This window comes from Bombina bombina, chromosome 3 (assembly GCF_027579735.1).
Source record: "Bombina bombina isolate aBomBom1 chromosome 3, aBomBom1.pri, whole genome shotgun sequence".
Lineage (NCBI taxonomy): Eukaryota > Metazoa > Chordata > Amphibia > Anura > Bombinatoridae > Bombina > Bombina bombina.
In genome coordinates this window covers 1,103,433,759-1,103,452,428 of record NC_069501.1, presented here as the reverse complement: position 1 = coordinate 1,103,452,428, position 18,670 = coordinate 1,103,433,759, and the positions used below count along the sequence as shown (strand labels likewise).

At 39.0% G+C, this 18,670-nt stretch overlaps 1 protein-coding gene across 1 annotated transcript in view; it reads left to right on the top strand.

Annotated features, from left to right (window-relative positions):
• The window catches only part of RFC3 (replication factor C subunit 3), a 108,118-nt gene that overhangs the window by 9,381 nt on the left and 80,067 nt on the right, over positions 1–18,670 (top strand). Inside the window, exon 3 of the mRNA XM_053708448.1 lies at positions 1,411–1,478. Within this exon, the coding sequence (XP_053564423.1) occupies positions 1,411–1,478 (68 nt within the window). The remainder of the gene's footprint in view (positions 1–1,410; positions 1,479–18,670) is intronic.

Genomic DNA, 18,670 nt, shown 5'->3' with positions numbered 1-18,670 from the left:
TCTATCTTGTTGTATAAGTAACTGTCAAAGTCTTGAGCTGACAGAGAATGGATTCTGTTATCAAATCTACTCCATACTCTTTGTATCCTTTTTGTTGAATAGCATACCTCAGTAGGCTCAGGAGCAACTATGCACTACTTGGGAGCTTGCTGGTGGCTATACACGTCTCTTGTTGGCTCACCAGAAGTGTTCAGTTAGCTCCCAGTAGGACATTGCTGCTTTGGAGCCGACTTTAGAATTGTATTTAACCTCTTTGCAGGTGTTAAACAAATTATTTGTTTTATTGCTCTATTTCTTGCATATAACCAACACATTAGAGGATTCTCCTCTTAGCCTTTAAATGCTCCCTTAAAGGGACAGTATGCACCAATTTTAATATAACTGCATGTAATACACTACTATAAAGAATGAGATGCACAGATACTGATATAAACATTCAGTATGAACTTACTTGGTAGCTCTGTTTAGCTCTGTTGAAAAGGTAGCTGGAAAGACACTCTTTCAACCCCCCCTCTTCTTTTGCATATGAAAAGGCCCTTTACACAAACAGGAGCAAGCTGGAGTAGGTATCTGACGGTATTCTCCTAAAACTTTGGGGCTTGGTTAGGAGTCTGAAAATCGGAGCAATGTTATTTAAAAATAAGCAAACTATACATTTAAAAAAAAACAAAAAAACCTTTATGGGCTTTATAAATCATCTACAAAACATTTATGCAAAGAAAAAATTGAGTGTATAATGTCCCTTTAATATAAAATAAATGTTATATAGTGAAATAAAATCCCAAATCATTGTTTGAGGGAAATATTGTGTGGATCACACAATTATGTCTTTAAAATGACAATTTGTTGGTATGTTTGTTTATAATCTGTAGTTAAAGGGCAAGTCTAGTCAAAATTAAACCTTCATTATTCATATAGGACATGTAATTTTAATCAACTTTCCAATTTACTTTTATCATTTTATTTTTTTATTTTTTTTGGTATTCTTAGTTGAAACTAAACCTAGGTAGGCTCATGTGCTAATTTCTAAGCCCTTGAGCGCTGCCTCTAATCACATACTTTTTAAATTGCTTTTCACAACAAAAGTTTACGTGGACCATATAGATAACTTTCTGTGCCTGAACACAGTGTTATTTAAAATTTAGCACAACACAGTACTAAATTCAAGTCTATAGATAATAGTCATGGGATCAGGAGGCTGTTAGAAGGTTCTTAGCTACAAGGTAATCACAGAGGTAAAAAGTATATTTATATATAACTGTGTTGGTTATGCAAAACTGGGGAATGGGTAATAAAGGTATTATCTATCTTTTTAAACAATACAAATTATATTGTAGACTGTCCCTTTAAAGTAATTGTGAAGGATGTAGCAGCCAGTGCATATAATTTTTGTATCCTTTTTTTAAACAGGCTCCATCCAAAAAGAAAATTGAAATCAGTACAATAGCAAGCAACTATCACTTAGAGGTTAATCCAAGGTAAGTAGAAAGAAAAATCAATTTTTTTTGTGGCAATAACTATTTACATATTTTGTATTTCATTTTTTGCCCTCTGTGCTAGTGTTGTGTCAGGGTGATACAGGTTATAAGGTTAGCACAATAATAATGGGAGTTTGTTCACATGAATTTAAATTAATAAAGTTTATTAATAAATGATGCAGACAAGCAATATTATGTCGGTGAATAATGGAGCAATATACTAAAACAGTGATGTATGATTCTCAAAATACAATGAGCTACTTTTGTTATGCAATGCATAAGAAACTTGAAAAAATGACAAATTGCATATAAACTTATTTTGGGTATCGTCGGCACACAAGTCAAGGCAGGTAAGTTACTGCAATTATAAGCAATGCCAGTTGTGAGGAGCTCAGTCATGTTACAGAAAATGCCCAGTGTAAATTAAGTTTCTCTCCAAATGTGGGATTCAAAACCCTTCACCACATAATACTTAGTCTAAAACCAACTTTGTTTAGTAAACTGAGACACAATTTTCAAAAGCAATAATATGTCTGTATTACTCTTTAATCAAACACTTCATTTAGGGGGCTTAAGACCCTTGAAGACGTAAGATACTCACATTTTAATGTGCATATTAAACAATTACAAAAGTCCTTTTTACTTGGATAAACATGACCTTAAACAACACAACACATACATGGTATACTTCAGCAAGAATTGGTCAGTCATGCTCCAGTGTTACAAAGGAAGGATTGCAGTGCATTACTATTGTCCTGCTATATGAAACTACTTAAAGGGACAGTCAAGTCCAAAAAAAACTTTCGTGATTTAAATAGGGCATTTGATTTTAAACAACTTCCCAATTTACTTTTATCACCAATTTTGCTTTGTTCATTTGGTATTCTTAGTTGAAAGCTAAACCTAGGATGCTCATATGCTAATTTCTTAGACTTTACAGACTGCCTCTAATCTGAATGCATTTTGACCACTAGAGGGTATTAGTTCATGTGTTTCATATAGATAACATTGAGCTCATGCATGTGAAGTGAGCACTGATTGGCTAAAGAACTGAAATAAGGGGGCAGTCAGCAGAAGCTTAGATACAAGGTGGTTATGGAGGTAAAATTTGTATTATTATAACTGAGTTGGTTATGCAAAACTAGGGAATGGGTAACAAAGGGATTATCTTTATTTTAAACAACAAAAATTCTGCTGTTGACTGTCCCTTTTAATGAAATATAAAACCAAATGTGCTTTGCTATTGTGCTACAGAATCGGACTACTTCTCATTTAAAAAAAAAAAAAAAATATATATATATATATATATATATATATATATATATATATTATGATATTCTTGAGTGCCTGCTTCCTTTTTCTGATGATCCTAGTGGATATACACCGGGTCCGGATTTTCAAACGGGTATGTATGTATCTGTCTGAAAATCCGGACCCGGTGTATATCCAATAGGATCATCGGAAAAAGGAAGCAAGCACTCAAGAATAAATCTAAACACCTTTACTGTGTATAAACAGATCACATAACGTTTCGGCCCCTCACGGAGGCCTTGGTCACATGTACAAATAAAACATATTCCTAGTGTAGTACATTATATACCCCTATCGGATATCTGATTCGCTGCAGATAACCGCGAACACGCTCATAATGTACAGCTGATTTGACCCAAGACGCAAATACGTCATTATCCTGCACCTGATGTCATGGCAACATCACAACAGTACATTTAATGTTGATGCGCTTATTCAGTTGCGCTTCTGAATGGTATCGATAGTATTTTTGTAGTCGGTCGTCATGACTACAGGGTTCTCGTGCCCAATCAGAATAGCATGTACATATCGTATTAGTGCGGTGCAAAGAGTACGAGATAGGTAAACCAATATTGTGAAACATATAAAATTAATATATATACAACAAAATATACGTTGCCGATCGTAATTTAGGAAGCAAATGGTGCTTTTGCTTGCGCTAAATACATATATGCATTATAAAGCCAATGCAATGCTATACTGGGATCTATTTTTAATAAAATACACTTAATTATCCTAATGCATATAGTTGCAAAACGGCAATATAAAGAATAACAACATATTCCAAGGATATGGTAGGAACTTATTGTATTAGGAGAGGAAGCTCGCAGTCCTTATTTAAAGAAGCAGCTGTAGTCCACCATGGTATTCAACCCCCTAGGTGTAATTGTATCCAATTTATGAATCCACCTTGATTCCATCCTAAGTAGAGCTTTGGCTCGATCACTGCCTCGTCTGGATTTAGGGATATGGTCGATCAATATAGTTCTCATGGAAGAGATTGAATGTCCTGCTTGTTGGAAATGCTGGGCCACAGGTTGGTCTAATCCACATTTTTCAAATGCTAAACTAATGGCAGATTTATTATTCGCCAACCTCTCCTTAAAAGTGGTAATGGTTGTTCACATAGTAAAGGGAACATGGACTGATAATGACATAGATGACATGGTCCAATGTACAAGTCAAGCGATGGCGAATTTGAAATATATGGTTAGTGTGTGGATGATGGAACCGATTCCCTGTGATCATGCTATTGCATGTTGTGCAATTACGGCACCTATAACATCCTTTTTTGCCTTGTGGTAACCATGTATCTTTATGGTAACATTGGACTGCGTCCGTCTTGACTAAAATGTCTTGCATATTCCTTGATCGCTTGTATACCAATCTTGGTGGTGGAATGTCGCCAAACGGTAGGCTCAGATTCCATGAGAGGATAGGCCAGTGTTTCATAGACTTCTGGATACCAGCTTTAGACGCTGGTGTATACGTTGTGACAAAATTCAGACGTGTATCCACAGGTTTCTGAGGTTTGGAAGAGATGGTTTGTTGGGTGAGACTATAAGCTGTCTCACATTGTGTTTTCATAGTGGTCTTGGGATATCCTCTGTTGATGAAACGTTGTGACATTATGTCCAATTGTTTCTTCTTGTGAACCACCTCAGTGTTGTTGTTGTTGCTGGGAAGAGCTCACCCCTGTGTGTGTTTGTTTTGTTTTTGTTTTTTAAATTGTGGGTGAAAACTAGTGTAGTGCAAAAGAACAACCTAATAATTCCCTTACACTAGAAATAAGTTTTGTTTGTACATGTGACCAAGGCCTCTGTGAGGGACCGAAACGTTATGTGATCTGTTTATACACAGTAAATGTGTTTGGATATATTCTCGGGTGCTTGCTTTCTTTTTCTGATGATCCTAGTGGCTATACACCAGGTCTGGATTTTCAGACGGCTTACTTTGAGTGTCTTTAGCAGTGCACCAAGGGGATGGGTATATGTTGGTGAGTGCTGATCTCTCTTCTTGTATATATATATATATATATATATATATATTTTAAACAATGTTGATACTCATAGTTATGGAGTGTCATGTTGCCATGGTGACTGAGACACAACCTGCCCTCTATACAAAACCCTTCTGTACCTTCTTTTCTAATACTTCAGCCATATGCAGTTGTACATAACTTCTGCTATAACGCATTTAGATATGTAGAACGTACATAGAGCTGCACAATAACACTTGTCCTTCGTAAAGCAGAGTCTGTGGGCTGCACTTAATTGAGTGCGTTATCTCTGGTGAGGTTAATATTGAAGCTACAAGATTTTGAGTTTCAGTATGTGTACTTAAAAATTAATACCATGTCATATGTAATTTATAGTGCAGTGCAAATGGGGCCTTTAAATGTATTTGGCATTTTAATCAAAGGGCAGTATGACGGTAGGCCAAAGGGACTATAGCAGGCCTCAGAAAACTATTATAATCATAATGGAGAAAACACACTTTATTTTCCTAAGCGTTGTGTTGGCAGACATTATCTATCAAGATAGGTTGCTTGATTTTAGAGTTCTTTATCTTTCAGCAGTCAGATGCCTTATTTCATGTATCTTATATATAAATAGAGCTGTTAAAATAAATTAACTTTTCTCCTGTTAAGTGTAGTCAGTCCACGGGTCATCCATTACTTATGGGATTATAACTCCTCCCTAACAGGAAGTGCAAGAGGATCACCCAAGCAGAGCTGCTATATAGCTCTTCCCCCCTACGTCATATCCAGTCATTCTCTTGCACCTAACTAATAGATAGGATGTGTGAGAGGAGTGTGGTTATTAAATTTAGTTTTTTATTTCTTCAATCAAAAGTTTGTTGTTTTAAACAGCACTGGAGTGTGTTGTTTCTCCTCAGGCAGTATTAGAAGAAGAATCTACCTGAGTTTGTGTATGATCTTAGCGGACGTAACTAAGATCCATTTGCTGTTTTCGGCCATTCTGAGGAGAGAGGTAACTTCAGAACAGGGGACAGCGGGCAGGGTTCACCTGCAAAGAGGTATGTTGCAGTATATTATTTTCTAAGGAATGGAATTGACTGAGAAAATACTGCTAATACCAATATAATGTAAGTACAGCCTTAAATGCAGTAGTAGCAACTGGTATCAGGCTGTTATGTATGTATGTTGGCATTAAAGTATTTCTGGGGAATGGCACTTCACTAAGAAAATACTGTATACATATAACTTATAGCCTATCTGCAGTGATAGCGACTAGCAACAGGCTTTTATTATCATTTCATATTTCTCTTGTTAAGTGTATCCAGTCCACGGATCATCCATTACTTATGGAATATATTCTCCTTCCCAACAGGAAGCTGCAAGAGTCCACCCACAGCAAAGCTGCTATATAGCTCCTCCCCTAACTGCCATATTCAGTCATTCTCTTGCAAGCCTCAACATAGATAGGAGGTTGTGAGAGTCTGTGGTGCTTTCTACTTAGTTTATTCTTCAATCAAAAGTTTGTTATTTTTAAATGGCACCGGAGTGTGCTGTTTATCTCAGGCAGTATTTGGAAGAAGAATCTGCCTGCGTTTTTCTATGATCTTAGCAGACGTAACTAAGATCCATTTGCTGTTCTCACACATTCTGAGGAGTGAGGTACTTCAGAGGGGGAATGGCGTGCAGGTTTTCCTGCAGATAAGGTATGTGCAGTAAAATATTTTTCTAGGAATGGAATTGACTAAGAAAATACTGCTGATACCGAAGTAATGTAAGTAAAGCCTTAAATGCAGCGATAGCGACTGGTATCAGGCTTATTAATAGAGATACATACTCTTGTAAAAATGTGTTTTAAAACGTTTGCTGGCATGTTTAATCGTTTTTTAACATATGTTTGGTGATAAAACTTATTGGGGCCTAAGTTTTTTCCACATGGCTGGCTTAAATTTTGCATAGAAACAATTTCCACTGTTATAGTATAAAAGTTACAGTTGGTGCAGTTAAAATTACAAACAGTGACATTCAGCTTCCCTCAGCAGTCCCCTGCATGCTATAGGACATCTCTGAAGGGCTCAAAAGGGCTTCAAAAGTAGGAGCTGTTATGACTGTTTAAAACATATTTTTCGTTTTGTTAATCTGTTTTTTGTATTAAGGGGTTAATCATCCATTTGCAAGTGGGTGCAATGCTCTGCTAACTTGTTACATACACTGTAAAAATTTTGTTAGTTTAACTGCCTTTTTTTCACTGTTATTTCAAATTTTGGCAAAATTTGTTTCTCTTAAAGGCACAGTAACGTTTTATATTTCTTTCATGTAATTAGCAAGAGTCCATGAGCTAGTGACGTATGGGATATACATTCCTACCAGGAGGGGCAAAGTTTCCCAAACCTCAAAATGCCTATAAATACACCCCTCACCACACCCACAATTCAGTTTTACAAACTTTGCCTCCGATGGAGGTGGTGAAGTAAGTTTGTGCTAGATTCTACGTTGATATGCGCTCCGCAGAAAGTTGGAGCCCGGTTTTCCTCTCAGCGTGCAGTGAATGTCAGAGGGATGTGAGGAGAGTATTGCCTATTTGAATGCAGTGATCTCCTTCTAAGGGGTCTATTTCATAGGTTCTCTGTTATCGGTCGTAGAGATTCATCTCTTACCTCCCTTTTCAGATCGACGATATACTCTTATATATACCATTACCTCTGCTGATTCTCGTTTCAGTACTGGTTTGGCTATCTGCTATATGTAGATGAGTGTCCTGGGGTAAGTAAGTCTTATTTTCTGTGACACTCCTAGCTATGGTTGGGCACTTTGTTTATAAAGTTCTAAATATATGTATTCAAACATTTATTTGCCTTGACTCAGAATGTTCAACTTTCCTTATTTTCAGACAGTCTGTTTCATATTTGGGATAATGCATTTTAATTTAACATTTTTCTTACCTTAAAATTTGACTTTTTCCCTGTGGGCTGTTAGGCTCGCGGGGGCTGAAAATGCTTAATTTTATTGCGTCATTCTTGGCGCGGACTTTTTTGGCGCAAAAATTCTATTTCCGTTTCCGGCGTCATACGTGTCGCCGGAAGTTGCGTCATTTTTTTGACGTTATTTTGCGCCAAAAATGTCGGCGTTCCGGATGTGGCGTCATTTTTGGCGCCAAAAAGCATTTAGGCGCCAAATAATGTGGGCGTCTTATTTGGCGCGAAAAAATATGGGCGTCACTTTTGTCTCCACATTATTTAAGTCTCATTTTTTATTGCTTCTGGTTGCTAGAAGCTTGTTCTTTGGCATTTTTTCCCATTCCTGAAACTGTCATTTAAGGAATTTGATCAATTTTGCATTATATATATGTTGTTTTTTCTCTTACATATTGCAAGATGTCTCACGTTGCATCTGAGTCAGAAGATACTACAGGAAAATCGCTGTCAAGTGCTGAATCTACCAAAGCTAAGTGTATCTGCTGTAAACTTTTGGTAGCTATTCCTCCAGCTGTTGTTTGTATTGATTGTCATGACAAACTTGTTAAAGCAGATAATATTTCCTTTAGTAAAGTACCATTGCCTGTTGCAGTTCCTTCAACATCTAAGGTGCAGAATGTTCCTGATAATATAAGAGATTTTGTTTCTGAATCCATAAAGAAGGCTATGTCTGTTATTTCTCCTTCTAGTAAACGTAAAAAATCTTTTAAAACTTCTCTCCCTACAGATGAATTTTTAAATGAACATCATCATTCTGATTCTGATGATTCCTCTGGTTTAGAGGATTCTGTCTCAGAGGTTGATGCTGATAAATCTTCATATTTATTTAAAATGGAATTTATTCGTTCTTTACTTAAAGAAGTACTAATTGCTTTAGAAATAGAGGATTCTGGTCCTCTTGATACTAATTCTAAACGTTTAGATAAGGTATTTAAAGCTCCTGTGGTTATTCCAGAAGTTTTTCCTGTTCCTAATGCTATTTCTGCAGTAATTTCCAAAGAATGGGATAATTTGGGTAATTCATTTACTCCTTCTAAACGTTTTAAGCAATTATATCCTGTGCCGTCTGACAGATTAGAATTTTGGGACAAGATCCCTAAAGTTGATGGGGCTATTTCTACCCTTGCTAAACGTACTACTATTCCTACGTCAGATGGTACTTCGTTTAAGGATCCTCTAGATAGGAAAATTGAGTCCTTTCTAAGAAAAGCTTATCTGTGTTCAGGTAATCTTCTTAGACCTGCTATATCTTTGGCTGATGTTGCTGCAGCTTCAACTTTTTGGTTGGAAACTTTAGCGCAACAAGTAACACATCGTGATTCTCATGATATTATTATTCTTCTTCAGCATGCTAATAATTTTATCTGTGATGCCATTTTTGATATTATCAGAGTTGATGTCAGGTTTATGTCTCTAGCTATTTTAGCTAGAAGAGCTTTATGGCTTAAAACTTGGAATGCTGATATGGCTTCTAAATCAACTTTACTTTCCATTTCTTTCCAGGGTAACAAATTATTTGGTTCTCAGTTGGATTCCATTATTTCAACTGTTACTGGTGGGAAAGGAACTTTTTTACCACAGGATAAAAAATCTAAAGGTAAAAACAGGGCTAATAATCGTTTTCGTTCCTTTCGTTTCAACAAAGAACAAAAGCCTGATCCTTCATCCTCAGGAGCAGTTTCAGTTTGGAGACCATCTCCAGTCTGGAATAAATCCAAGCCAGCTAGAAAGGCAAAGCCTGCTTCTAAGTCCACATGAAGGTGCGGCCCTCATTCCAGCTCAGCTGGTAGGGGGCAGGTTACGTTTTTTCAAGGAAATTTGGATCAATTCTGTTCACAATCTTTGGATTCAGAGCATTGTTTCAGAAGGGTACAGAATTGGTTTCAAGTTGAGACCTCCTGCAAAGAGATTTTTTCTTTCCCGTGTCCCAGTAAATCCAGTAAAAGCTCAAGCATTTCTGAAATGTGTTTCAGATCTAAAGTTGACTGGAGTAATTATGCCAGTTCCAGTTCCGGAACAGGGGATGGGGTTTTATTCAAATCTCTTCATTGTACCAAAGAAGGAGAATTCTTTCAGACCAGTTCTGGATCTAAAAATATTGAATCGTTATGTAAGGATACCAACGTTCAAGATGGTAACTGTAAGGACTATCTTACCTTTTGTTCAGCAAGGGAATTATATGTCCACAATAGATTTACAGGATGCATATCTGCATATTCCGATTCATCCAGATCATTATCAGTTCCTGAGATTCTCGTTTCTGGACAAGCATTGCCAGTTTGTGGCTCTGCCGTTTGGCCTAGCTACAGCTCCAAGAATTTTTACAAAGGTTCTCGGTGCCCTGCTGTCTGTAATCAGAGAACAGGGTATTGTGGTATTTCCTTATTTGGACGATATCTTGGTACTTGCTCAGTCTTTACATTTAGCAGAATCTCATACGAATCGACTTGTGTTGTTTCTTCAAGATCATGGTTGGAGGATCAATTTACCAAAAAGTTCTTTGATTCCTCAGACAAGGGTAACCTTTCTGGGTTTCCAGATGGATTCAGTGTCCATGACTCTGTCTTTAACAGACAAGAGACGTCTAAAGTTGATTACAGCTTGTCGAAACCTTCAGTCACAATCATTCCCTTCGGTAGCCTTATGCATGGAAATTCTAGGTCTTATGACTGCTGCATCGGACGCGATCCCCTTTGCTCGTTTTCACATGCAACCTCTTCAGCTCTGTATGCTGAAGCAATGGTGCAAGGATTACACGAAGATATCTCATTTAATATCTTTAAAACCGATTGTTCGACACTCTCTAACATGGTGGACAGATCACCATCGTTTAATTCAGGGGGCTTCTTTTGTGCTTCCGACCTGGACTGTAATTTCAACAGATGCAAGTCTCACAGGTTGGGGAGCTGTGTGGGGATCTCTGACGGCACAAGGAGTTTGGGAATCTCAGGAGGTGAGATTACCGATCAATATTTTGGAACTCCGTGCAATTTTCAGAGCTCTTCAGTTTTGGCCTCTTCTGAAGAGAGAATCGTTCATTTGTTTTCAGACAGACAATGTCACAACTGTGGCATACATCAATCATCAAGGAGGGACTCACAGTCCTCTGGCTATGAAAGAAGTATCTCAAATTTTGGTTTGGGCGGAATCCAGCTCCTGTCTAATCTCTGCGGTTCATATCCCAGGTGTAGACAATTGGGAAGCGGATTATCTCAGTCGCCAAACGTTGCATCCGGGCGAATGGTCTCTTCACCCAGAGGTATTTCTTCAGATTGTTCAAATGTGGGAACTTCCAGAAATAGATCTGATGGCGTCCCATCTAAACAAGAAACTTCCCAGGTATCTGTCCAGATCCCGGGATCCTCAGGCGGAAGCAGTGGATGCATTATCACTTCCTTGGAAGTATCATCCTGCCTATATCTTTCCGCCTCTAGTTCTTCTTCCAAGAGTAATCTCCAAAATTCTGAAGGAATGCTCGTTTGTTCTGCTGGTAGCTCCGGCATGGCCTCACAGGTTTTGGTATGCGGATCTTGTCCGGATAGCCTCTTGCCAACCGTGGACTCTTCCGTTAAGACCAGACCTTCTGTCACAATGTCCTTTTTTCCATCAGGATCTGAAATCCTTAAATTTAAAGGTATGGAGATTGAACGCTTGATTCTTGGTCAAAGAGGTTTCTCTGACTCTGTGATTAATACTATGTTACAGGCTCGTAAATCTGTATCTCGAGAGATATATTATAGAGTCTGGAAGACTTATATTTCTTGGTGTCTTTCTCATCATTTTTCCTGGCATTCTTTTAGAATACCGAGAATTTTACAGTTCCTTCAGGATGGTTTAGATAAGGGTTTGTCCGCAAGTTCTTTGAAAGGACAAATCTCTGCTCTTTCTGTTCTTTTTCACAGAAAGATTGCTATTCTTCCTGATATTCATTGTTTTGTACAAGCTTTGGTTCGTATAAAACCTGTCATTAAGTCAATTTCTCCTCCTTGGAGTTTGAATTTGGTTCTGGGAGCTCTTCAAGCTCCTCCGTTTGAACCTATGCATTCATTGGACATTAAATTACTTTCTTGGAAAGTTTTGTTCCTTTTGGCCATCTCTTCTGCCAGAAGAGTTTCTGAATTATCTGCTCTTTCTTGTGAGTCTCCTTTTCTGATTTTTCATCAGGATAAGGCGGTGTTGCGAACTTCTTTTGAATTTTTACCTAAAGTTGTGAATTCCAACAACATTAGTAGAGAAATTGTGGTTCCTTCATTATGTCCTAATCCTAAGAATTCTAAGGAGAAATCGTTGCATTCTTTGGATGTTGTTAGAGCTTTGAAATATTATGTTGAAGCTACGAAATCTTTTCGTAAGACTTCTAGTCTATTTGTTATCTTTTCCGGTTCTAGAAAAGGCCAGAAAGCTTCTGCCATTTCTTTGGCATCTTGGTTGAAATCTTTAATTCATCTTGCCTATGTTGAGTCGGGTAAAACTCCGCCTCAGAGAATTACAGCTCATTCTACTAGGTCAGTTTCTACTTCCTGGGCGTTTAGGAATGAAGCTTCGGTTGACCAGATTTGCAAAGCAGCAACTTGGTCCTCTTTGCATACTTTTACTAAATTCTACCATTTTGATGTATTTTCTTCTTCTGAAGCAGTTTTTGGTAGAAAAGTACTTCAGGCAGCGGTTTCAGTTTGAATCTTCTGCTTATGTTTTTCGTTAAACTTTATTTTGGGTGTGGATTATTTTCAGCAGGAATTGGCTGTCTTTATTTTATCCCTCCCTCTCTAGTGACTCTTGTGTGGAAAGATCCACATCTTGGGTAGTCATTATCCCATACGTCACTAGCTCATGGACTCTTGCTAATTACATGAAAGAAAACATAATTTATGTAAGAACTTACCTGATAAATTCATTTCTTTCATATTAGCAAGAGTCCATGAGGCCCGCCCTTTTTTTGTGGTGGTTATGATTTTGTATAAAGCACAATTATTCCAATTCCTTATTTTATATGCTTTCGCACTTTTTTATCACCCCACTTCTTGGCTATTCGTTAAACTGAATTGTGGGTGTGGTGAGGGGTGTATTTATAGGCATTTTGAGGTTTGGGAAACTTTGCCCCTCCTGGTAGGAATGTATATCCCATACGTCACTAGCTCATGGACTCTTGCTAATATGAAAGAAATGAATTTATCAGGTAAGTTCTTACATAAATTATGTTATTTGCTTGTTAACTTGATTTAAAGTGTTTTCCAAGCTTACTAGTCTCATTATTAGTCTGTTCTAACATGTCTGACATAGAGGAAGCTCTGTGTTCATTATGTTTTAAAGCCATGGTGGAACCCCATCTTAGAATGTGTACCAGATGTACTGATTTCATGTTAAACAATAAAGATCATTTTTTGTCTTTAAAAACATTATCACCAGAGGATTCTGTCGTGGGGGTAGTTATGCCGACTAACTCTCCCCACGTGTCAGACCTTTTGACTCCCGCTTTAGGGACTCACGCTCAAATGGCGCCAAGTACATCAAGGGCACCCATAGCGTTTCTTTACCAGGGGATTCTGTCGAGGGGAAAGTTATGCCGACTAACTCTCCCCACGTGTCAGACCCTTCGACTCCCGCTTCAGGGACTCACGCTCAAATGGCGCCAAGTACATCAAGGGCGCCCATAGCGTTTATTTTACAAGACATGGCAAAGGTGGTGAATAATATTCTGGCAGCAGTATTAGTCAGACTACCTGAAATTAAAGGAAAGCAGTTGGCTCTGGGGGTAGATACAGAGCATACAGACGCTTTAAGAACCATGTATGATACTACCTCACAATATGCTTAGTCTGTGGGTGATTTTTTTTTTTTTTTTGACTCAGGGAAGATGATTTAACCTGATTCTGATATTTCTACATTTAACATTTATGCTTGAGAACCTCCACTTGTTGCTCAGGGAGGCTTTGGCTGCTCTGAATGAATGTGTACAATCGCAGGGCCAGAGAAATTGTGTAGACTGGATAAATAATATGCAGTGCCGGTGTGTACTGATGTTTTTCCAATACCTAAAGAGGTTTACTAAAAAAATTTTTTAATAAGGAATGGGATAGACCAGGTGTGCCGTTCTCTTCCCCTCCTATTTTTTAGAAGAATGTTTTCTAATAGTTACCACCACACGGGACTTCTGGCAGACAGTTCCTAAGGTGGAGAGAAGAGTTTCTACTCTAGCTAAGCGTACCACTACCTCTGACGAGAACAGTTGTGCTTTTTAGATCCAATGGATAAAAAATGTTTATTCAACAGGGTTTTATCCTGCAGCCCCTTGCATACATTGCTTTTGTCACTGCTGCTGCAGCGTTTTGGGTTGAGTCTCTTGATGAGGCTTTACAGTTAAGCGACTCCATTGGATGAATATATTTGACAAGCTTATGCTAGCCAATTCCTTTGTTTTCTGATGCCTTGTTCATTTGACTAGACTAACGGCTAAGAATTCTGTTTTTTACTATACTGGCGTGCAGAGCGCTATGGCTTATATCATGGTCAGCTGTCGTGACTTTAATAAATAAGCTACTTAACTTCCCTTCAAGGGGCAGACCCTATTCGGGCCTGGTTTGAAGGAGATTATTGCTTATATCACTGGAGGAAAAGGTCATGCCCTTCCTCAGGATAGGTCTAAATCAAGGGCAAAAAAAAAAAAAAAGTCTAATTTTCGTACCTTTTAAAAACTTCAGGGCAGGTGTGGCATCCTCTTCCTCTAAGGCAAAACAAGAGGGAATATTTGCTCAGTCCAAGGCGGTCTGGAGACAATCGGACCTGGAACAAAGATAAGCAGGCCAAGGAGCCTGCTGCTGCCTCTAAGGCAGCATGAAGGAACGGACCCCTATCCGGTAACGGATCCTATAGGGGGCAGACTTTCATTCTTTGCCCAGGCGTGGGCAAGAGATGCCCAGGATCCCTAGGCATTGGAATTTATATCCCAGAGATATCTTCTGGATTTCAAAGATCCCCCCCCCAAAAAAAGGGGAGATTTCGCCTTTCACAATTATCTGCAAACCAGATAAAGAAGGAGGCATTCTTACATTGTGTACGAGATCCATCCAGTTCCAAGAGAGGAACAGGGACAGAGTTTTTACTCAAATCTGTTTGTGGTTCCCAAGGAGAGGTAACCTTCAGACCTATTTTGGATCTAAAGATCTTAAACAAATTCCTCAGAATTCCGTCATTTAAGATGGAAACTATTCGTACCATCTTAACTATGATCCAGGAGAGTCAATAGAGGACTACAATGGATTTGAAGGATGCTTATCCTCACATTGTGATGCATAAAGATCACCATCGTTTTTCAGGTTTGCCTTTCTAGACAGGCATTACCAGTTTGTAGCTCTTTCCTTTGGGATATCTACAGCCCCAAGAATCTTTATGGAGGTTCTGGGGTCGCTTTGGCGGTCCTTAGACCGCGGGGCATAGAAGTGGCCCCTTATTTAGACGACATCCTGATACAGGCGTCAAACATCCAAATTGCCCAGTCTCATACGGACGTAGTACTGGCATTTCTGAGATCACATGGGTGGAAAGTGAACAAGGAAAGAGTTCTCTATCCCCAATATCAAGGGTTTCCCTCCTAGGGACTCTGATAGATTCTGTAGAAATGAAAATTTACCTGACGGAGTCCAGGTTGTCAAAGTTTCTAAATTTCTGCCGTGTTTTTTTCATCCCATCCGCGCCCTTCGGTGGCTCAGTACATGAATGAAATCGGCTTAATGGTAGCGGCAAGGGACATAGTACCGTTTGCACGTCTACATTTCAGACCGCTGCAACTATGCATGCTCAGTCAGAGGAACGGGGATTACACAGATTTGTCCCCCTGTTAAACCTGGACCAAGAGACCAGAGATTCTCTTCTCTGGTGACTATGTCGGGTCCATCTGTCCAAGGGTATGACCTTCCGCATATCAGATGGGACAATTGTTACAATAGATGCCAGCCTTTTAGGTTGGGATGCAGTCTGGAACTCCCTGAAGGCTCAGGGATAGTGGACTTAGGAGGAGACCCTCCTCCTAATAAATATTCTGGAACTGGGAGTGATATTCCATGCTCTTCAGACTTGGCCTCAGCTAGCAACTCTGAGGTACATCATACTCAGTCGGACAATATACACGACTGTGGCTTACATCAGCCATCAAGGGGGAACAGAAGTTCCCTAGCGATGTTAGAAGTCTTACAATAATTTACTGGACAGAGACTCACTCTTGTCTATCAGCTATCCATATCCCAGGTGTTGAGAACTGGGAGGTGGATTTTCTAAGTCGTCAGACTTTTCTTCCGGGGGAGTGGGATTTCCTCCGGAGGTCAAGACCAAGCAGGAGAGGGCTTTGGTGTTTTTGACAGCGCCTGCGTAGCCACGCAGGACCTGGTATGCAGATCTGGTGGACATGTCATCCTTTCCATCACGGTCTCTGCTTCAGAGACAGGTCCCTCTACCTCAGGGTCCTTTCAACCATCTAAATAGAATCAATCTGAGATGGACTGCCTGGAGACTGAACGCTTGATGTTATCAAAGCATGGCTTCTCCGAGTCAGTCATTGATACCTTAATACAGACATGAAAGCCTGTCTCTAGGAAAATTGAACATAGATATGGTGTAAATATCTGATTGTTATGAATCCAAGGGTTACTCATGGAGTAAAGTCTGGATTCCCAGGATATTATCTTTTCTCCAAGATGTTTTTGAGAAAAGGGTTGTCAGCTAATTCCTTAAAACGGGACAGATTTTTACTCTGTCTATTTTTTTGCACAAGCGTCTGGCAGGTATTCTAGACGTTCAGGCATTTGGTCAGGCTTTGGTTAGATCCAAGCCTGTGTTTAAAACTGTTGCTCCGCCATGGAGCTTAAACCTGATTCTTAAGGTTCTTCAAGAAGTTCCGTTTGAACCTTTTTTGTTCCATAGATATCAATCTTTATCTTGGAAAGTTCCTTTTGGGTAGCTAATTCCTCGACTCGTAGAGTCTCCAAGTTATCTGTGTTACAATGTGATTCTCCTTATCTGGTCCTTCGTACGGATAAGGTAGTCCTGCGTACCAACCTGGGTTTTTTCCTAAGGTGGTATCTAACAAGTACATCACTAGAGATAGTTGTTCCATGCTTGTATCCTAATCCTTCCTCAAAGAAGGAACGTCTATTACACAATATTGGACGTGGTTTGTGCTTTAAAGTTTTACTTACAAGCTACTACAGTTTTCATCAAACGTTCACCTTGTTTGTTGTCTATTCTGGACAGAGGAGAGGTCAAAAGACTTCAGCAGCCTCTCTGTCTTTTTGGTTAAAAAGCATAATTCATTTAGCTTATGAGACTGCTGGACAGCAGCCTCCTGAAGGGATTACAGCTCATTCTACTAGAGCTGTGGTTTTCACTTGGGCCTTTTTTAAATGTGGCTTCTGTTGAACAGATTTACAAGACGGAGTCTTGGTCTGCGCTTCATACTTTTCAAATTTAACAAATTTGATACCTTGCTTCTTCGGAGGCTATTTTTGGGAGAAAGGGTTTTTTACAGGCAGTGGTAACTTCCGTTTAAGTACCTGCCTTGTCCCTCCCATCATCCGTGTACTTTAGCTTTGGTATTGGTATTCCATAAGTAATGGATGATCCGTGGACTGGATACACTTAACAAGAGAAAACATAATTTATGCTTACCTGATAAATTTATTTCTCTTGTAGTGTATCCAGTCCACGGCCCGCCCTGTCACTTTAAGGCAGGTAATTTTTTCATTTGAACTACAGTCACCACTGCACCCTATGGTTTTTCCTTTCTCTGCATGTTTTCGGTCGAATGACTGAATATGGCAGTTAGGGGAGGAGCTATATAGCAGCTTTGCTGTGGGTGGACTCTTGCAGCTTCCTGTTGGGAAGGAGAATATATTCCATAAGTAATGGATGATCCGTGGACTGGATACACTACAAGAGAAATAAATTTATCAGGTAAGCATAAATTATGTTTTTAAAACGTTTACTGGCAGGTTAATCGTTTTTCTCTCTGAGGTACTTGGTGAAAAATTTATGGGCATTATTTTCCACTTGGCTGTCGTTTATTTTGAATAAAATCAGTTTACTGAGCTTCCCCACTGCTGTATTATGAGTGGGAGGGGCCTATTTTGGCGCTTTTACTACGCATTAAAAATTCAGTCACAGTCTTCCTTATTGTCCCTGCATGATCCAGGACGTCTCTACAGAGCTCAGGGGTCTCCAAAACTAGTTTGAGGGAGGTAATCACTCACAGCAGACCTGTGAGACTGTGCTTTGACTGTGATAAAAACGTATATATTTTATTTGTTATCGTTTTTTGGTATTAAGGGGTTAATAATCCATTTGCTAAAGGGTGCAATCCTTTGCTAAATTAATGCATTTCATGTGAAAAATTGATTGCTATATCTAAACCGGTTCATTGTTATCTCAATGTGACAGTTTTTGTGTGCTTCTTAAAGGCACAGTAACGTTTTTTATATTGCTTGTAAATTCATTTGAAAAGTATTTTCCAAGCTTGCTAGTCTAATTGCTAGTTTGTTTAAACATGTCTGACACAGAGGAATCTCTTTGTGCAATATGTTCAAAGGCCAATGTGGAGCCCAATAGAAATTTATGTACTAATTGCATTGATGCTACTTTAAATAAAAGCCAATTTGTACAGGTTAAGAAAAATTCACCAGACAACGAGGGGGAAGTTATGCAGACTAACTTGCCTCACGTGTCAGTACCTGCATCTCCCGCTCAGAAGGTGCGTGATATTGTAACGCCAAGTACATCAGGGCGGCCATTACAAATCACTTTACAAGACATGGCTAATGTTATGACTCGGAGAGCTTCATTCTGTGGGTGACGGATCTGATCCAAATAAACTGGATTCAGACATTTCAAATTTTAAATTTAAGCTTGAGAACCTCCGTGTATTACTAGGGGAGGTGTTAGCG